The 21,774-nt window shown below is 37.2% G+C and overlaps 1 protein-coding gene across 2 annotated transcripts in view; it reads right to left on the bottom strand.

Annotated features, from left to right (window-relative positions):
• Positions 1 to 21,774, bottom strand: part of fgf14 (fibroblast growth factor 14) — a 138,578-nt gene that overhangs the window by 99,596 nt on the left and 17,208 nt on the right. Inside the window, exon 1 of one of the 2 annotated variants that reach the window (XM_084122970.1) lies at positions 20,410 to 20,534. The exons of the other annotated variant lie outside the window; for it this stretch is intronic. Coding sequence (XP_083979096.1) covers positions 20,410 to 20,479 — 70 coding nt within the window. The 5' untranslated portion in view covers positions 20,480 to 20,534. Of the gene's footprint in view, positions 1 to 20,409; positions 20,535 to 21,774 lie in introns of those variants that run through there. 2 annotated transcript variants of the gene reach the window in all.

Consider the following 21,774-nt stretch of genomic DNA (forward strand, 5'->3'; position numbering starts at 1 on the left):
TTGGTTACCATAGTTATCCATTCATCTTCACTCATTCCAGGTGCAAGGTATCATTTATTTTCCTCTCTGGTATTATTTTGCTGTCTGCATGTTACTTATGTATTTTTCATTGAAATACATATAGGGCTAGATTTACTAAACATGGCAAATCCCATAAAAGCACCAATGGGAGTGGAAAGTTCTGCGGGCGAACATTTCCATTTCCTAATAACTTTTTGCCGGCTAGCCATAAATATTTTTTACCGGCCATGAAATTTTTGCTAAAACAGGCAGTAATGACACCAGAATTTTAGATAGCAGTGAAAATTCACAATTCTCTATTCCAATTTCGATACGACAGCTAAATTTACAAGCCTTACTAATGTCAATTTAAAACATTATTAAAGACAAGTAAACAGTCAGTAGTAAAATAAGAACAAATAATCAAATTACAAGCAAAAGCATAAATAAATACAATGTAACAAAAATGCAGATGAAATAAACAATGTATTTCAAATATTTTTCATTAGGTCTGACAGCAGTTTTCAGGGACAGAAATGTAATAAAGTAAGCAAATGTAATATAACACTGCATAGTCTTCACTGTATAAATTAAACATCATTATTAATTAATCCTTATTAAAGTAACAAAAGTTATTCAGTCAAGTGATTTTTCTTTGTCCTTTGTTGTTTGATTAACATTAAAAACACAGACAGCAGCAGGACTAGGCTACTGTCACTTTAAGAGCAAATGCACAGATCCATTATACTGATACTGTGCACTGTACACGTTTACTTTCTCAACTGTTAACGTTCACTTAAGACATAACCGACTATGTTTAAGGACACTCGCAATTTTTTTACAATTTTGTGTGAATTTGTCCAAGAAGACATGAAAGAGAGCTCAGTTTAGTATTCTCACGCTGTCTGAAGCGACTGTTTGGGAGAGCGCTTCAGATGTGTGCGCAACTAACGAAATGAGCTCCCTTTCGAGTCTTCTTGTCAAAGCTTAAACCTTCGTTACAATGAAGCACTGGCCCGTCAACTGTTGTGAGCGTCGTTCACATGTATTCACGTTTATGCATTGTTAGAATTTATGAAAATGTTAACTGGCCAGCTGGCGAGTAACACCGTTTCATATACTATTTTACTATTTTTACTCGCATTTGGCACTTGTCATTTTGGCACTTGTCGATTGTTAATTTTATGCCCTGTTTGCAAGAGAACGCAAAAGCATTGACATATCATTTTTCCTCCCATGTCATATTCTTTTCCTTCACCATGTCCCTTTGGTGGCTCTGTACTAATGTAATTTCATTGGTGTCACAATTTTAAAGGATGTTGCAAAATGTTACATTTTGGTAATGTTCAGTTTCCTCATTAAAATGAATGAGTAACCATGGTAACCATGATTTGTTTTCCCCTCATGCTAAAACCACGCCCCCACTGTCTCTCCTTTCGAAGCATGCGCCCTCCGAAGCGTAAATTGTTGTAATTTCTTTATGACTTTGGAATGAAATGGTTTATTTACTGAAATGAAGCAGCTTCAATGACATAGCTAATGTGTTGCAGACTGTATGCTAAAGCTGAATGTTATTGATCAGCCTTTTGACGTTCAGCTACTACGCAACAATCACCATTGTTCTGACTTCAGCTGAACACAGGCTCCGCCTACTCTGAACAGAAATAAATGTAATTAGGCAGCTGAACAGACTCAGGTGGGTGATACAGTCTCTCTGTCACCCTTTAAGAGAAAAGCTATTACTTAATGTGAAGATTATATAACAAAACAACTCGAGTTCTATCCCATAAGCACACAGACACTCTCAAAGAGCCTTACTAATTAAAAGAAGCATTGATTTCTGAATACTATCTGCAATGCACTAGCTGTTCACAGGCTGGTGAAAAAAAAAGAGAGAGCAGATGATCACTGGCATACTCAGGGAGCATGTTTCTCTGAATATACCAATATATGATTTTCTTTTTCTTATAAAGATTTTGACCAGTTGCTTTTGGCCTGAGCGACTTAAAAATTAATTAATAACTTGAATGATATTTTCAAGTCAGCCTTCACACTACATTGTAAAACCTTCTACAGCAATCCTTGATTACATATTTAAATCACAAGCTGTCAGTAGTGCAATAAAAACACATGCTGACCAGCTATTTATAGACAATAAAACTTGAAAAATCACTTCATTGCTCAAATGCTATTCTGCTTTTAAAAGGGAAAGTTCACCAAAAAAAAAAAAATCTGTTTATTTTCTCACCCTCTTGTCTTTTTTATTTTTCTGTTGAGCAGAATGACAATATTTGTTTTCATACAATGAAAGTAAATGGTGCCAAACTAAAAAGTATGGATGGATGGATGGATAACAAAATTCAATTCAATGTAAGCGTTGCATGAATAATTATTTACAATTCTGGAGCAACAGTTCATCATATCAGTTATATTCAATATTCATCTTTCTCACCTCTTTGAAAGATTTGAATGAGGTTAAAATAACAGCTCTATTTCACCAGCATGTGCGTACAACATGCCTGGACTTGCCAGGTTGAAGACAATTAAAGAGCCAATTATCAGTGTGCTGTGGAGAGTGAGGCCCTCAGCTGTGGGCCAGTGGAGATCAACACCAGCATGGCCGCCTGTAGAGCATGGCAAAGGTATGAAGCTGTTCTCTCAGGGATTTGGCCTGCGCACATATCTCAAAGAGCCATCTATCACAGCCAGACATTTCCAGCAAGTCAGCATTTCTACAGCGGCCACACATGATGCATACCATGCCAAGTACTACCCATGGGCTACAGCAGAGAGATGAACCGGGGAGATAAGCGCTTATATGCATGCAGGAGATAATAGTACTGATAGTCCTAATGCCTCATTTGGATAACGTTTGGGAAAAGTTGGCATCAAGCAGGAGGACATGTTCTCCCTGTGCTACGGTTTTGTTTTTTCCCCAGGAAAACCAAAGCTGGTTGCTTTCATTTAAAATATGAATAGCATCATTCATATTTGCTGTGTTCCTATTTAGCACCCAAACTATATAGTCTTCCTAGCATTGTTCGGGAGGCAGACACACTCTCTCAGTTTAAATCTAGACTGAAAAACATCTATGTGTGCATATTATTCAGATCAGTTAAATGAATGTTAGGCTGCATAAATTGATCAACCAGAACCAGGAACCCTTCCTATAACACCCGATGACGTACTTGGCATCTACGCTAATATTAGTCTGTCTGTCTCTTCCTTATCTCGAGGTTACCGTAGTCAGCCGGATCCAGTCCCTATCCAGATCAGATGGTGGACCTGCACCTACACATGACCAAAACGCAGCCCTGGATGTTAGCAAAGACTACAAGAACCAACTGGATGACTATTTTAATGCTAACAATCCCAATCTGAATTCAGACTTGTGACGCAGCCTGAATCATATAATCACACTGTATTTGTTCGTTGGCCAGAGAAGAACTGCCCTGATGATGAAGAACTGATAGATGAAATTAACTCATTTAATAATTGATGACATTTACAACAGAACTGAATCAACACTGAACTGACTTCAGCTTAATAACAGCCGAAATGCGTAATTTTCCTGTTATCACTGTAAAGCTGCTTTGAAACAATCCGTATTGTATAAAGCGCTATATTAACATGTTAACTAGCATCGGCCCTTGGTCAGGCTGTGGGGGCGTGTCTATACTTTTGGTGACTTGACTTGAAAACAGCATAATATTAGTGATGCTAAAGGCAATAAAAAAAATGTGTAATGTAAAAAAAAAAACATAATAATAAATTATCAATAAATATATTTAAATAAATATTATTATGTATTTTTAACAATTATATTATTTATAGATATATAGTAAAGCCTTTTAGAGGTCAGCACTGCACAGTTCTATTACAGTGCAAATGAATGAATAAATAATAAAGAAGAGCTGTTGGCACCAAAAACAATCAAAGTCTCAGAGTCTATCCATCCATCTTCTTCCGCTTATCCGGGGCCGGGTCGCGGGGGCAGCAGTCTAAGCAGAGACACCCAGACTTACCTCTCCCTCGACACTTCCTCCAGCTGTTCCGGGGGAATACCGAAGTGTTCCCAGGCCAGCCGGGAGACATAATCCCTCCAGCGTGTCCTAGGCATGGCGCAGCCGGGGCCCCACCCTGGAGCCAGGCCCGGGGTTGGGGTTCGCATGCGAGCGCCTGTTGGCCGGGCCTCCCCCCATGGTGCCCGGCCGGGCTCAGCCCGAAGGAGTGACGTGGGGCCGCCCTCTCGTGGGCTCACCACCTGCAAGAGGGACCGTAAGGGGCCGGTGCATAGTGGATCGGGCGGCAGCCGAAGTCTCAGAGTAATCGAAAATAACCCTTAAAAATGAATGCAGCGTTCCTGGCCAAAAGATTGCTTACATGAGCATTCACTTGATCCATCCAGGAAGCCAAACCCTGAACGTGGGATGCAGCACTACACCGGAGCCAAAACTCTGAAAAGCTGCTGGTTAGGAGCATTTCGAGGCATTTTTTAAGCAAACTGTAATTGCCAGTGCTGAATTTCCATGACATCCAAAGTATGAATAAGTAATATCATTTCTGCTAAAACAAATCTGTCATGAATTACACAAATACTACTTTTTTAAAACGAGTCAATGAATTGTTAATGTTGTGGCCTTTTTATAGACTTTTTTTTTTACTGCATTTAAAAAGACTCATTTAATGCAGTCCAGTCCTATTTAAAATTCATAGATTTATGTTTGGAGAAGGTAACAGATAATCATTGCACATGATCTTGTTTCAGAGGAAACATATTACTATAACAGTTTACTAATTCAGATCATATAATTTATAATTTAATCAGAATATTACTTCTCTCTACTTTCTCTGTACATGAACAGATACATTACAACAACAGAAACAACATAGCAGTGTTTATCTAAATGCTCTGCTAAATGCTTTTGAAGGATCTCAGATATTCCAATTTATTTTTGAATTTGTTTATTTACATGACTCATGCAAAGGATTCAACTAAAACGAATTGGACTTTCCAGTGCAATAACAAAAATGAGATGAAAACATTTAATTATTGCCTCAACAATTTTGTGCCGAACATAACGCGACCAAACATCTTAACATTACTAGCATTTTGTCATGCTATAATGCTACTTGTAGAAAAGAACACTACAGTAGCTTTTTACTGAAGAAAATATTATGAATACAGACTGGAATGTTACTGAAGACTGAACAGTGAAGACTGAGCACTGCTAACTCATTTATTCTTCTTACCCAACTTACTGCATTATAAAATGATTTATAGTTTAAAGAACCATTTCTCTTGCTATAATATCTATCCATACAGAAGGAACACATCTCCTGGCCATGAAAATCTTACAGATATGAAAGAAGGAAGAACCTAGTTCTCAATAACCAACACAGACCATGCTGCTGGAGGGATATGACATTTATGGATTCATAATGCAGTTAAGGCACAATCAAAAACACAGTCCCAGTGCTCTGCAGACACACACACACACACGTGGCTGAACCTAGAAGTGACTGACTCACTGAAATGAGTAAGGCTGAGTAGCAATCCCATCATTACAATCATTAACTCTCGATGTGACATATGTGACCTTGCTTGGATACAGTGAGGAAAATAAGTATTTGAACACCCTGCTATTTTGCAAGTTCTCCCACTTGGAAATCATGGAGGGGTCTGAAATTGTCATCGTAGGTGCATGTCCACTGTGAGAGACATAATCTAAAAAAAAATCCAGAAATCACAATATATGATTTTTTAACTATTTATTTGTATGATACAGCTGCAAATAAGTATTTGAACACCTGTCTATCAGCTAGAATTCTGACCCTCAAAGACCTGTTAGTCTGCCTTTAAAATGTCCACCTCCACTCCATTTATTATCCTAAATTAGATGCACCTGTTTGAGGTCGTTAGCTGCATAAAGACACCTGTCCACCCCAGACAATCAGTAAGAATCCAACTACTAACATGGCCAAGACCAAAGAGCTGTCCAAAGACACTAGAGACAAAATTGTACACCTCCACAAGGCTGGAAAGGGCTACGGGGAAATTGCCAAGCAGCTTGGTGAAAAAAGGTCCACTGTTGGAGGAATCATTAGAAAATGGAAGAAGCTAAACATGACTGTCAATCTCCCTCGGACTGGGGCTCCATGCAAGATCTCACCTCGTGGGGTCTCAATGATCCTAAGAAAGGTGAGAAATCAGCCCAGAACTACACGGGAGGAGCTGGTCAATGACCTGAAAAGAGCTGGGACCACCGTTTCCAAGGTTACTGTTGGTAATACACTTAGATTTGAGATTGGTTTGAAATCATGCATGGCACGGAAGGTTCCCCTGCTTAAACCAGCACGTCAAGGCCCGTCTTAAGTTTGCCAATGACCATTTGGATGATCCAGAGGAGTCATGGGAGAAAGTCATGTGGTCAGATGAGACCAAAATAGAACTTTTTGGTCATAATTCCACTAAATGTGTTTGGAGGAAGAAGAATGATGAGTACCATCCCAAGAACACCATCCCTACTGTGAAGCATCATGCTTTGGGGGTGTTTTTCTGCACATGGGACAGGGCGACTGCACTGTATTAAGGAGAGGATGACCGGGGCCATGTATTGCGAGATTTTGGGGAACAACCTCCTTCCCTCAGTTAGAGCATTGAAGATGGGTCGAGGCTGGGTCTTCCAACATGACAATGACCCGAAGCACACAGCCAGGATAACCAAGGAGTGTCTCTGTAAGAAGCATATCAAGGTTCTGGCGTGGCCTAGCCAGTCTCCAGACCTAAACCCAATAGAGAATCTTTGGAGGGAGCTCAAACTCCGTGTTTCTCAGCGACAGCCCAGAAACCTGACTGATCTAGAGAAGATCTGTGTGGAGGAGTGGGCCAAAATCCCTCCTGCAGTGTGTGCAAACCTGGTGAAAAACTACAGGAAACGTTTGACCTCTGTAATTGCAAACAAAGGCTACTGTACCAAATATTAACATTGATTTTCTCAGGTGTTCAAATACTTATTTGCAGCTGTATCATACAAATAAATAGTTAAAAAATCATACATTGTGATTTCTGGATTTTTTTTTTTTAGATTATGTCTCTCACAGTGGACATGCACCTACGATGACAATTTCAGACCCCTCCATGATTTCTAAGTGGGAGAACTTGCAAAATAGCAGGGTGTTCAAATACTTATTTTCCTCACTGTATATCATGCTTGCGTACACAGGTGCCATAACATCTTCCAATGAGGTTTGTTTATTAGCTTTCATACAGTATATATCTCCTAATAGCAGAGAAATCTGCTACAGAATGTGCAGAAAGATGTTAAGATTGACATTCACCAGATCTTTTTTTTTTTTTTATGTTTATGATTTAAAAATGTATTCTTTAAATTCCTATTATTTATGCTGTTTTAAAGGCTCCTGAATTTAGTCTCCTACAACAGATTAATATTATTTTCTCATAATATACATTGCACATCACCTAATTTCTCAAAGAGTCTGAAAACAGTTTGTTCGAAGATTCAGTCTCTCTAAACCCTTTCTACCCTAGAGCATACTCTGCTCTGATTGGTCAGACGGCTCAGTCTGTTGTGATTGGTCTACCGCTTACAGGGCATGTCAGCAACCAAACGCCCTTTACTATATCTGAATTTCAGCTCCGGAGGCTTCATAAGTGCTTGATACACAGTGATACGAACGGTAACAATGGCGTCTGTTTTCTTGTTTCAATTCCAGCGCGAGACCTCATCCTTTTGAAACGCATGCAAAGTGGATTCGTGGCGCTGAAAACAGCGTCTTCTTGACATGTCGACAGCACAGACCAAACTCCTCCAGGAAGTAACAGGAAGAGCTGAAAACTCGTTTAGGCAGTTCTTTTCTTTTAGGATACAATAACTTAATTTGTCGTGCACTTCGATCTTTAAAACTTTGCAGATCTTGCAGTCACAAACAGCTATATTACACACTACATTAAATATACTATTTGAAAAAGGGGCACTTTAAGATATTTATGAGATTGTTGTACACAAAAAAAACACTTTCAATGCTTTCCAGATGGGACATCTAACGCATGTTTGCATACTGGGGACTTATTCATTGTTGATATGTTTTTTTAAAAGATGTTGCACCAACAGAGGTATCTAAAAAACCATTAGGGTGATTGTGTCCTCTTTCTCTTGCTAACATTAAAACATTTTTCAAAGAACCGCAAATAGAACACTACTTAGGCCTACTACTGTTAAAATACTGTTGACCTAGTTTCTCAATTTCCAACACAAACTTTGCCAAATCCTAGAATCATATTTATTAATCTACATGAGCAATCACATTACTCAAAAAAGAAAAAAAGAAACCAAGGTGGTTATTTCTTTTATGACTACATGTTTTAAATAAAGCTGTAGAACAAAATGCATCTTGAAAAAAATATTTGAAATAAGTATTTGTTTCATAGTCCCCAGGTAAGTGTCCTTGCCTGTTACCCTTACCTGTTTGCACCATCAACACTCCTGCCTGGCTTCAGGAGGGTAATCAAATAAGAGGCTGCGTGAATCAAGGAATCCAACAACAAAACTGACCCCTGATCTCCTCTTAAGTCACCACTGCAGCAAACTACAGCCACCTCAGCAGTCATGTACTTCAAGGACACACTGGAGTTTCTCCATAATTAGACAGTGTTCATACACAAACAGCATTCTAATAGCAGTCCCACATTCCAATTACGCAAATCTTAGGATTTCAATTTTTGAAACAGATGCACGGAACAATACTTTTGTCACATCATATACTTTTTTCTTTGTTTTGTTTTCCATTGAGGTATACTTATTATGTTAGTCAGGTATTCTTATGCCAAAATATTCATAATTCAGTTTTTTTTTAACGGGCATGCTGTGCCTTTATATACATTTTTATGGTTTATACATGTTAAGCTCAATCAACAGCACTTGTGGTATAATGTTAATTACCACAACAACAACAAAAATAATAATAATAAAAAATTCTGGGTTACAGTGAGGAACTTTCAATGGAACTGAATGAGGTCAATTCATAAACATTAAAATTTTCAATTTTATAATTAAAGCATGTACAGTGTTAACATGATTTAAATAGGCTAACTAAATTAACATTTTCTTTTTAAAGTTATATTTAATTGTACAACTTTATTGCCATGACAATGTAGCACCTAAATATATCAAATGACAAGAACAGAATGTTATTACAGCTCAAATAACACAGAAGACATTTTAACAGAAGAATTAATGTAAGTGCTTTAATAAAATTACATGGTTCACATTTCTGCTGTTAAATCGTCCAAAAATTTGCGCTGTAACCTCTAACTTTTTTTCTGAAACTTTTCGGAAATTATATCACAAATGCTGTCCATTGAGCTTAACTTGACTTCAAGATCGATCAATAACGCTGTCTGACTTGTCCATCCTTTTTGCAAAACTTTCCCTTCCTCTTCCCTTTGCCAGAGATCCATGCATACCCCTAACATCCATTTGTCAGTGTCATCAAAGGATTCGGTTTCTGAGCGATAAGAGTTTTTTTCCCCCTTCTTGTCTCATTCCCTCAACTTTCTATCCACTCAGAGCTGCTGAAGGACAGAGAGAGGTCATCTTAAGAGATTCAACAACACACTGGCACGCAGAATCACGGGTCTATACTCCCCGAGGGGATCGGGTTCTACTGACACCTGCCTTTCCGGGCCGGTCCAGAGCTGAGATGTTGCACTGGCAGGGAAAATTGATACAGGCCGATAGATTGAGAGGAAGCACATCTAGCCACAAACAGATTTCCCCCTCTTTTAAAGCCACTAGAGCAGTCCTCTGTAAATACGCTGACATTTGACACGGGAATATTACACCACAGTGAATAGTGCTGTGTGTGCTTGTGGGCTTTACCAGCTACCACATGTAAATAAAAGTGTTTAAAGTAATGGACACATTCAATAAATAAATTCAATCTGTATCACTGAATCACCATTCTTCTGAGGAGTATCCCACAGCACATTTAGCTCAGGTTTCATTTCATATGCGTGAAAAATGTTTTCGCTGATCTGTAAGTGTAAATCACCAGACACACAATGCGAGCTAATATAAAAATATAAAAATCCTGTAGGGCAGGGGGGTTTCAATCTGAGAAAACAAAATGTATAAAATAACAATAAATAAAGTTAAAATTTATGCTTTCTAAATACTGATTGTAAATCAGGTAGGAATAGATTAAGTGTCAATTTACAGTTTTTCTGAATTGCTAAAACACTAAACCCCACTCTCTGAACCAAATTCTCAATAGTCTAAACCGATATGTTGAATAAATCACTCTTTCTGTAAAACATTAAATAAGTTCATGTAGTTAAAACACTGTTTGCAAATCTCATGCACTCTTTTTTCAAAACTCTAAACACATTCTCACTCACTTAAACACATTTTGCACTGTGATGCACTTATGTTTCAAAATGCTTAACGAAAGTTAAACACAACTGCAACACAGTTGTCATCGTTTACACACAACGACTCAAAATTGTTCACACTTATTTCTAATGATGTGACCAAACCAACTGTACATAATACAAGTCAGTTCAGAGTCCCAAAATTTACTTAAAATGTTGCACTGAATGTTGATACCAACAATGAATGGAAACAATATAAGAGGGAGAGAAGGAAGAGGGAGAGAAGGAAGAGGATGAGTAAAGAGGTGAACAAGGAGGAAGAGGATGAGGGTGAGGAAGAGCAGGTGTGGAGAATGTTGTCAAGGCTGGATCTGCTTTAGGGTTTTTCCCTTTGCCTGCAGAGATGACATTGTCTGTGATGTGGAGAAACTCCTCCGGCCGGACCAACATGAAGACATGATGCTGAAGCAGAATCAATCTCTCTCATTGACCTTGATTCTGCAGTTGCACAACTCTTCTGAGTGTACTTTACTGTAACATGCTTTTCATTTAGAGTTTTTTACTGTAACCTTTTTGGCTTTTGCAGTTGGATCACTGTATTTTCACAGTATGCAAGTGGTGAATATACAGACATTCGATAGGCCTACTATTTAATTTTCAGTACAATACTATCCTTTCAGTGGATACAGTATACAATTTATTCACCTTACTACTGTAAGTTGTCATTACTATACTTTTTAATGTAATTGCAAAATTTGTTTACTTTGTTACAATATACTTTTTTTCTGTAACTGCATGCTTTGGATTCTGTGTTCTCCATTTTTTTTATGTAGTGTCTAATGAATGATCTGTAGTGTTTAGAATTTTGACTCGCTGTGTGTATGATCTGAAGGCATTGTTTGAATTTGAGCACAGATAAAATGATTTTGAGGCAATAGTTTGATTTTGCCAGAAGAGCCAGAGGTTCTGTGAATGTGGTTTGAAAATTTGGTTTTGTGTTTAAGGTTTTGAGAAAGTGAGTGATGGTTTCAAGAAACGTGTTTTAGCAATTCAGACCCTAACCCTAACCCTAACCCACTTCAGAAAAACTGTAATAAAAAGTAAATATTTTCCAGATTAAAAAAATATACATATATAAATATTATTTTTCACAGTTAACTGACCATTATATTTGAAAATCACTACAAAGCTCCATGATGATAGTTGGTTGCCAGGGCATTGCTATGGGGTTACTAAAGTGTTTTTGAGGCACAATTATGAGGCAGTGATGAACTAAACCCTGTACGCTATACCCTGTTGGGGGGAATATTAAAGGTGTCACATATAAGAATTTTTTTATTTCCTGATTTATTATAAAAAAAAAATTGTTAAATCAACTTAGTTTATGTGGTTCAGATAACATAATATTTTGAGTTTATGTTGATTAAACCAATCTCCTTCAATTTCAATGAACTCAAAATTTTAAGGCAACCAGGTTACTAACTTTTTAAGTTAATCCAACAATACTTTTTTACAGTGTAGGTATTTTTTTGTTGTCCTCCAGGTGAAAACTGAAAACAAACAGCATGAATCAATTTGAGGTCATAATAACAATTCTCAATTCGATAAACTCATAACCCCAAGTATGAACGATGGTGACACTTGCTAGAAAGCAGAGCACAACTAATAATTAATGAGTCTTGTGAACTAAACTTTCGAAAAGTGCAGCCTATGTAAAGTTAAAGAAATGTAATGCCACTTTTTGGTGGGAAATCTTGGTGCAATGGGAGCTGCTGTTTCAGCATGTGCTTAGTCAACCTAACAATGTCCAGACTGGTAACTTAATTACTTTCAGACCCCTTACTTGAGACTTCTATAGGAAATGCTGCTGCGTTGGGTAAAACGGTCACTTTTGAATCTCCAGAGGGGAATAATGGATGCGGCAACTTAAAGCACTGCCCACAGTCCCGTGAGACCAGCTGGCTTCCTTTGTATAAATGAAATCAGTGAATTACAGTAATAATAGCGGATAACTTATAGAGGTAATTTATTAGCCTTTACAGTCATTTCACAAATGAATGGTTCCTTACTTTCACATTACCCGCAGGGTTATGTGAATATTGCATAAGACTTTGGTTAAGTCAGGCTTTTTTATAGGAATCTCACCCTGGATATATCAGTGACATTTTACGTTTTTGCACATTTAGGGCTACCAGTCCTCTGAGCTATAAAGACATTAGTGGTGAAAATGTTGCAGCCTGGTTCATTGATCCGGAACTTTGAACAAAACCCCCCTCTGTCTTCTTTTTCATGTCATTCTTTTATCTGTTAGATACCTCTTTCTCTTTCAAACACTGACCCATCAGTTGACATAACGTCACTCTGTCTGTCTCACTCTCTCCCTCTAACTGATAGCTATGTATAGTGCACATTACTTTGAGATACAGAATTTGGCATAAAGTGGCACTGAAATGACTGGTGTTAAATGTTTAAAGGGATAGTTAACCCAATTCTGCAATCATCATCTCAGCTTCATATTGTTTGAAAATTGAGGGGGAAAAAAAGAATTATATTCATTTCCTGTTAAAATGTTGTTTGGTTCGTTTTGACTTGAAGAAACATTTGGAGTTTAGATTCAGTGAATGAGTGAGACAGATCAATTCAAACTGATTACTCAAGTCTGACACTGATTTGTGAGTCTTTTGGACTGATTCAAGAACAGGTCCATAAGAGTCATAGTCATGCTTTCATGAATTGGATCACACTGATTTTGGAAGAACCATTAATGTAACGTAAAGGAATAATTAACTTCAAAAATAAAATTCTGTCATCATTTACTCACCCTCAAGTAAACCTGTATGAATTTCTTTTTTCTGCTGAACACAAAGGAAGATATTTTGAAGAATGCTGGTAACCAGACAGTTCATGTACCCCATTGACTTACATAGTAGGAAAAAAAATACTATGGAAGTCAATGGGGTCCATCAACTGTTTGGTCACTGACATTCTTCAAAACATCTTCTTTTGTGTTCAGCAGAAGAAAGGAATTCATACAGGTTTGAGACAATCTGAGGGTGAGTAAATGATGACAGAACATTCATTTTTAAGTGAACTATTCCTTTAATGGATGGATCCAGTACTTGAAAAAAAAAATATATATATATATTATTAAAAATTATTCTCTTAATAAGAACCAGGTTTTGATATCCAACTCTAAGATTGAAAAGATGACCCTTTGACAGTTGTCAGCTGTGACCCCATATTAGGAAGTAACTCACAGCACCGGCAAATAGACAGTCTCATCAAATCAGTGTTCAAAACTGATCTTTTCCACATTATTCCTCACTATCCTCCTCTTTGCCTTTTTCTTGCCGTTCCTAAAATGAATGATGAATCATGTAGCAGAAGCTTAGCCCACTCATGGAAGACATTAAAACAATTTCTACATCAGTTCCCCAGTGGGAAAGTCAGTCAGTGCAACAGGTTAAATGCCTGTGCGAGAGAATGTCAAAGATGATAATTACTCTGTTTTAAAGCTCCAACCTTTAACAGAAGACAAAAGCCCTTGAGAAAGTTCAAAATATATATATTTCGTGTTGTACAGCACAACGCCTTTACCTGCCATAGAAGCAGACCCTCTCATGAGGCTAGTGTGACATGTCATTAACTGCTGCGACTTGATTTAGAATAATACATCATTATAAATGAGACACTAAAGGTGAGACGTTTCAAACTTATAATGTTGTGACTAATTGTGCACAGATTCCTCTGTGAGAAAGACAGCAATTGTGACTTGGGATAAGAGGGAAATAAAGTGAAGATCTGAGACAATACTGCTGACTGGAAGCCAAAAGCAAAGTAAATTTCAGCACAAATAAACAGTCAAAAGTATCCAATTAACTTTCTATAGGCGTGAGAGTGCAGAAACAATGTTAAAACTGTTATTTTCCTAAGTTTAATGGCAGCAGTACAGTATATGTTATACTGAAAACTATTAGTGGGGATGTACGTACTGTATGAAGTTTGTTTACCTGTTGCAGCTGTTTACTTTGTTTTGTTAGTTTTAGTCTATATATTTTTCACCTATATTCTCTGTCTCTGTATCTATAACTTTTTCATTAGAATTCACATTTTAAAATCTTTTGCTCAACACCCAGTTACACCACATAAGACCACATAAAAGTAGTAGCCTACAATGGGTTGTGATTACCACTTCATGTTGACTTTAAGAGAGGTATAGGGTCCAAAATTCAGTCTTCTTTTATCAATATACCAATCAACTTTACAGAAACAAAGACGCATCCATTCTTTCCCAGCGTTTTACATAACTCCTTATAATATAACATCTAAACAAGACAAAGACGGTGAGTCAAGATCACTCTATTCAAACAGATTTCAAAAGGCAGTACTGAAGTTCAGTTTCTTTAGACAACGGATCCCAACTCTGTTGCTATGCCACCTCTGAAAGAGATAACTATATTTAGATGGCCATTATTATGAGGCTTTTCACACATCACGACCAAGATAGATGGAGGAGGTGTAGGTGTGACGACCTATCTTATGTTTGTTAAACGTGCGTTACGCAGCGCAATGCCAATCTGACTTTCTAACTTCCCTTTTCATGTGTGCCATTGTCTTGGGAGAGGACTAACATGCTCCTAAACATGATCCTAAAAACTATTTCCAGTTGTAAGGACAATGTTTGTTTAAGGAGACCTTCATGCTCTAAATCATAAAGCATCATTCAGCACATCAGCACTTGTTTAGAGTTTGAACTAGAGTTTGAACCAAGTAGATACATTGTAAAAAAAATTACAATGATTTAACTCATCAAAATAAGTTAAAGTCCCCCTGTAGTCAATAATTGTATCCCTTAAAACTCATCTTTAATCACCAAAATGACATATTTAAAAGTTTTTTCCTTAAAAAAAATTCTTCCTTAAAATAGCTTGAATGTAACTCTACACCCTTGCCTCATTAAGTATACCCAGTTCTATAAATATGCAAATTAGCCCCCCCTTCACTCACTTGCACCAGCTCAGAGACCCACTCGTTGACGATCACACGTTGACGTGATTGGTTACAAGGTAGTTTGTGACATCAGAAACACCAGCGATTTCAAAACGCATTTTTGGTTCACTGCAGTTTTAAGGAGAAAATACTCAGCAATGAAAAGCTTGATTTTCACCACAGGAGGACTTTAAGCTATTTTTTTTATATAAGTTATACAAGATTCAACTCATTTTTTTAAAGTAAGTTTAATGTAATTTAATTTGAAATGACTTAAACATCTAAGTGGATTCTACTTAAAAATTTAAGGCAGCAACTTTTTTACAAATAATGTATACATTGAATTGGACATAATACCATGTGAGATTGTATGTGAATAGTTGGTTAAAGGCACAATATGTATTTTTTTTGCTTTAAAAATATAAAAAATCACTATATCTATGTTATATATTTTTTAAAGTTGTGTATTTACATTATCCCGACAGTTCCAATTAACTTCTAAATCCAGAGAAATTAATATTTTAATTCGAAGACACGGACCGTGTCTTTATTTCCGTTATGTCGCAATCAATGGCGTCATATCCGCGTTGTCCCTGGTTTCCGCCTATGGTTTCCGCTCGTACTGCCATGGTAACCAGAGCTATGAGCAGAGCCCTCTGATTAACCAAAGCGACAGAAGCAGACAACTGGAGTTCGCAATGTCTATCTGCACGCTGTTGTTGTTTTGTTCAAACATTATGGACCATGGCAAGCAGACTTTGGATAAAAAAGGAGAACTAAAACGAGAATCAATATCAGCGCGGTGTTTTCGAGATGCCGAGAGTTCCCATAGACAGTATATAAATGAGAGCTCCACGTCCGAGACTTCGACCGCTCCTACATGTACTTTATTAAACAGGTGAGCACATTTACATAAAACTAATCAATTTTATATAGTTCAACAATGATAAAATGTTAGAATATGATCTGTATGTTATTCTAATGTTGATCTAGCTTACTGCTAGTCTTAAACAGACAAACTAACACATAAATTTCAACACATTCAAATGCAGTTTAGTGTGCTAGTGTAATGTTAGACCAAGTGAAACAGCGCTGCGTTACCTCACAAGTTTAATTTGTCTAATAAACTGACCTGTGAGTTGTAATTCTGCGTGTAGTTCGGTAGAATGAAATGCCCATATTCCTTTTATATCCGCGGGACTCGCGTCGCTTGTATTGTGGAGCTGATAGCTGTCTCTTAGCAATCCCGAACTGCTTCATATCACAGTCATGATAAAAACATAGATGTATTCAGTCATCCATAAACATTATTAGATCGGTCGGCTTGGCGTTGACGACAAGTTCCATAATTCTTAGCAAATGTTGCGTCATCAAACTATGCCTTTGTTATTGTAAATAGGTTAGCGACCCCTAGAGGAGAAAAAATCCCATACTGTGCCTTTAAATGATTGGATAATGAAAAGTGGGTGTTACATACAGGTACCACAATGGAGCCAGACCAAATGCTAAGTTTGTTAGAATGGTTGCTAAATAGCTATTTGGCAATTAGTTAACATTACCTCACATGGCCTATATGTGACATGAGCTGAAAAGGGAAATCATTTCAAGGGAAGAACAAGTTATTACATTTTGATTAAAAAAGCTGCAAACATTTTTTTTTTCCTTTGGCAGCACAAGCACCAATGAATAATTCAGAATTAGACCAGGAATGTGCATTAAGTAAATAGGGTAAATTTGACTTTAAAGGAGAACTTGGTAACTTTTTTAACTTAATAAAACTGTCTAGAAATCATTTGGATGGTTAAACAACCTGTTCTGGTGATACTGGTGACTTTCCCCGCTCCCCCCAGCGTTCCCAGGCGGAAAACCAACCTTGCAACTTGGGGACTACCGTCCCGGCAAAATAGAAATTGGAAGTCTCGTGAGAAGCGGGAACGAGAACGAGAACGAGCGCGAAACACGAATCGCTTTACGGCAATTCAACATAAACACACACGCATGTATGATGTATTACCAGATTACCCACCTCGGTAGACAAAGCTCCACACGATTCAGTTGGCTTGCTCCGATCAAAACAAACGCACATGAGCAGCGGTAGAGAGGGGGAGGAGGCCGCCGCAAGTGAGTTTTTTACGACCGTGTTGTGACATATACGCCCCCCCACAGCTGTAGGGGGAGCTCGTGGATAAAACATGCGACAACAAAAGGGAAAATCAGCGAAGAAGTGACTAGAGTTCCCTAGAGTTGCCGAGTTCTCCTTTAATAAGGTACTTTAAATAGAGAAGGACTAATAAGCAAGTGCTATGGCTGTTCTTGCATGGGCTACAGTACATACATACATGGGCTCTTGTAGTCCAGACAGAGAAGAACACCTCCTCGTTTGATGTTAATGTGACATACTGACTGATATGTGAAATGAAATCATGGACATGATTTAGCAAAATATAGGATATTTTCTGCATCAACATTTGGAACAACTATAGATTTTCGAGTTAGGCTTGGGGCTGTAGCTTGAACAATCAGTCAATAAGCTCTAAAAATGACAAAAACACATTAAAAGCATCATAAATGTGGTCCATTGGACTCATGAACTATATTCAATGACTTCTAAAGCGACAACATTGTGTGAGGGACTCGGAGAAAGCTGAAATTTAAATGGTTGGATGAATTACTGCAATGCTGTGATCCAGACCTCTGGAATGGCCATCTACAGTAAGTGCCCAGCGAGAGAGACTCGAGTCTGTTGAGTGCCACCTGATTATAAAAACATTCCCATGTCAAGCATGTACATGTATGCTTGTGGATAAAGAGAGTTATTTGTGGGACACGTGTGAGTGTGTGAATGAAACTATAAGATAGGCTGCAGAGTGACAGTATAAACCTAAAGGATCCAATATTTTTCTATAACTTAACCAAACTAAAGTCTCTTATATTTCTATAAGGGAAATCAAAGCTCTGCTATTTCAAATTGTTTAACTGACCAAAGAACAAACATCAACTTTGCAGAGAGTATAGGGCCTTGAAGAGCAGCAAACCGGCCAATGACTGGATCAGACTGAGTAACAGTAGGTTCAGAGATAAGAGTGTCCAGAGAGCTGGCAGCCTTGCAGCCCTGCAGCACCGGGGTCTGCCCTTCTCTCACCAGCTCCTCTAATGAGACTCACTCATCTCACACTCCAGACAGGTGAGGGGGATGTGAGGGGATGCCAGATGTCGTGAATGCATAATCAAATCATTTCCCCTACTAAAAAAAAAAAAAAGTAATGATAAGATACAAACTTGACCTTCCAGTTTTATTATCTGCAATGCAGCGATTAGTTTTATCTGTCTGGCAATAGCTATAGATAGCTGTCTTCCCCGATATTTTTATGTGACTGACTGCACATGATTTACACTTTGATTCAATGTTTATTTACAACCATGCAGTGAGAGGAAGAGGAAAATGAAGAGAGTTCTGCTCAAATCACTCATGCCTTTGCACGCAGTCCCTGGCCCTTGTGTGTGTGTGAGAGAGAGAGAGAGAGAGAGAGAGAGAGAGAGAGAGAGAGAGAGAGAGGAGGGGGTGGCAGATTTTGTTTGCGGATTCTGAAATTTTAATCGTGCAAGATCAGCATATCTGCTGTGGTGTGTGATATTCGGCAGACATTACACTGTCTCTCTGACTTAAAGCAGTTCTCAAGAGCAGAGTTAGACCACATTAGTTTTACAGTATTTTGAAGGCTGTTGCTCATTTGACTATATATTGTTTGTTTTTTCATTCCCTTAAAAGTCCAGTATTGTACCTTTATTTGTTTTGTTTTTTAAAAACATTCTGTCGTAATTCAAATGTTATTTCAACAAGTAAAAATGCAAGTTCACTAAGAAGATTTACTAAGAAAACCAATTCATAATAATTTCCTTTTTCGTTTTTTAATATGTACTAATAAAATATAACACTATATTATATTATACACAATATTACTACTAAAAACGTAATTTTGACCCAAAAAAATTAATAGAAACTATTATACGATAAAAACTACTAAGAGCAACAACTAATAAAACAACTAATTTTTTATCATAATTATGATTTTACTAGTTATGATACCAGATAATGAGTAGCAGATATCCTAATTTTAATAAAATTGCAACTGTAGAGTTAAATAATTAATTTTTTTACAAATAAAAACATATTTTTAAAAACATGTACAAAAAAGTGTGTATGTATAGGCTATATATCTATCTATTTTTAAATTTATCTAAGTTTAAATTTATTAATACAAATCATATGAACTGAAATTGTTCATTCCCTTGATTTATAAAAAATGTTTTGAATAATATGTAAGGATCATTATATAAATATTTGTCAGTGAATTTTTCCAAATAATATGCCTACATATGAGTTCCATTGATTTTTACTTTTCGATATATACATAAAAAACAGAAATTCGTAAACCTTAAAAACAGGTATTTTTTTAGTGTTGAATTCTGGATATGTGAGCCTGGAATTGTTACTAGTCAAAATGTAATAATGCATCTGTTGACCTGGAATTATGGCATTAAAATTGCATTATAGACAGCCTTGGGTGTAATGCATTAATAAGTAATTAATAACTGTAATTTAATTTCCCTACACTTGAAAGAGTAAAAGTAATGGATTACTCTTATTTTTTCTGTAATTTTTCTGTAAATTGCACTAAATACTTTATTTGCTGTAGAAAAAAAAAATTATTTGTATAGAATTGTTCTGGTCGAGGTTGACATGGGACTTAGAAAGCAATTAGAAATAAGTAATGCAATACTGCAATACTTATACTTTTTAGAGAGGGTAATCAGTTCAGTAATCTAATTACACTGTTGAAGATGTAATTGGTAGCTAATAATTAACCCAATAACTGATATCAATGTCAAATTCTATAACAGATATCGGACTGAAATTTTGACTAGTCTAAATTGCATTATGACTTGTAACAGTGAGGGCACTAAAAGACGAAGCAGAGCTGTCAGTATAGCAACACAAAATATCAGGCACTTCAGCTTGCACTTACCCTTCACATCAAGTTTGATTGCACTGCGTATGCGTCTCTCAAAAATCTCGATTAAACCTGAGGTTTCCATTTTCTAGCTTCTCAACATCAACCAACCTTCACCATTGAGCTGAACAGCCAGCAGTGAACTTGTGAATGCTACCCAAGCTCTTATGGCCTCTTCAGAGGTAAGCAGATGCTGTGTGGCACTGGTTACCACTAGAAGCACTGATATGCTGTTGAATAATGATAACCTTTGAGAAATGTCAAGTGTTACCAGTACAGCACATCTCTATCACTTAGATATTATGTTGTGCCTGATATTGTTCTTACAGGTCAGGACAGACCATGATGCCAATTTCCAGTAATAGCAGTCTCACCATGGAAACATAACGCATGTACAGTGCTGCAAAACACGAGAGCTGTATATACAAATGTTAGTGTTGTTTTGAGAAGTCCCTAAACGTTGTAGTTACAACAAAACTCTGTTTCAACAAAAAGTTACAGGCTTCAGAAGGAGGCCTTCATGTTCCCAGCAGATCTCTTATTGACAAGGTCAGCTTGTACCTTCTGAGTACAATATTCTTCAACCCGTTCTCAATCCCAATGCGTCAAATACTACCGCTTGAATAAGAGTCCTACAAGTCACTATGCAGACACCAAAGAGGCCTGAATCTTTATAGCGATGTGGTCGATAACCCTTTGGCTTTTAATGAGAAACATTTGGTGTCAATATACTGACAGAGAGGGAAGTACATCATTATGAAATTAATTTCTCACAATAATATCCTGATTTGAAATATGTCCACACTTAGAAAAACACTGTTTTATATATTGATTAAACATTGTTCTGTGCTGTTCCTGTATCTAAAAAAATAGGGGTCTATTTTGTTAGAAATTCCATTTTACAACTTAAGAAAATAACCTATATCTTAATCATTTTAATTTACTTCTACTACTACGGTTTCAAAATTCCTGATAGTACCAGAAGTTAAAGTGCTCCTATTAGGCTATTTTAAAAGTTTGTTTTGGAGGTCTCCTATAACAGGTTTACATGCAAGTTAAAAAAAAAAACTTTAACTTTCTCATAACATACATTGCAGCATCACCTCTTTTCTCACGGTGTCTGACACTGTTTGATAAAGGATTTGCTCTCTCTAAACCCCTTCTTTCCAAGAGCCTACTCTGCTCTGATTGGTCAGATGGCCCAGTCTGTTGTGATTGGTCACCACTTACAGTACAGTTTCGGAAACAAAACGCCTATTATTGAATTTCAGCTCTGGAGGCTTCTTCAGCACTTGTATGCACTACGAACAGTAATAATAGCATTGCTTTTACCACATCAATGCATGCAGAAAACAGCGTCTTCTCGGCATGTCGACAACA

This window comes from Abramis brama (assembly GCF_963993115.1).
Source record: "Abramis brama genome assembly, chromosome: 8".
Lineage (NCBI taxonomy): Eukaryota > Metazoa > Chordata > Actinopteri > Cypriniformes > Leuciscidae > Abramis > Abramis brama.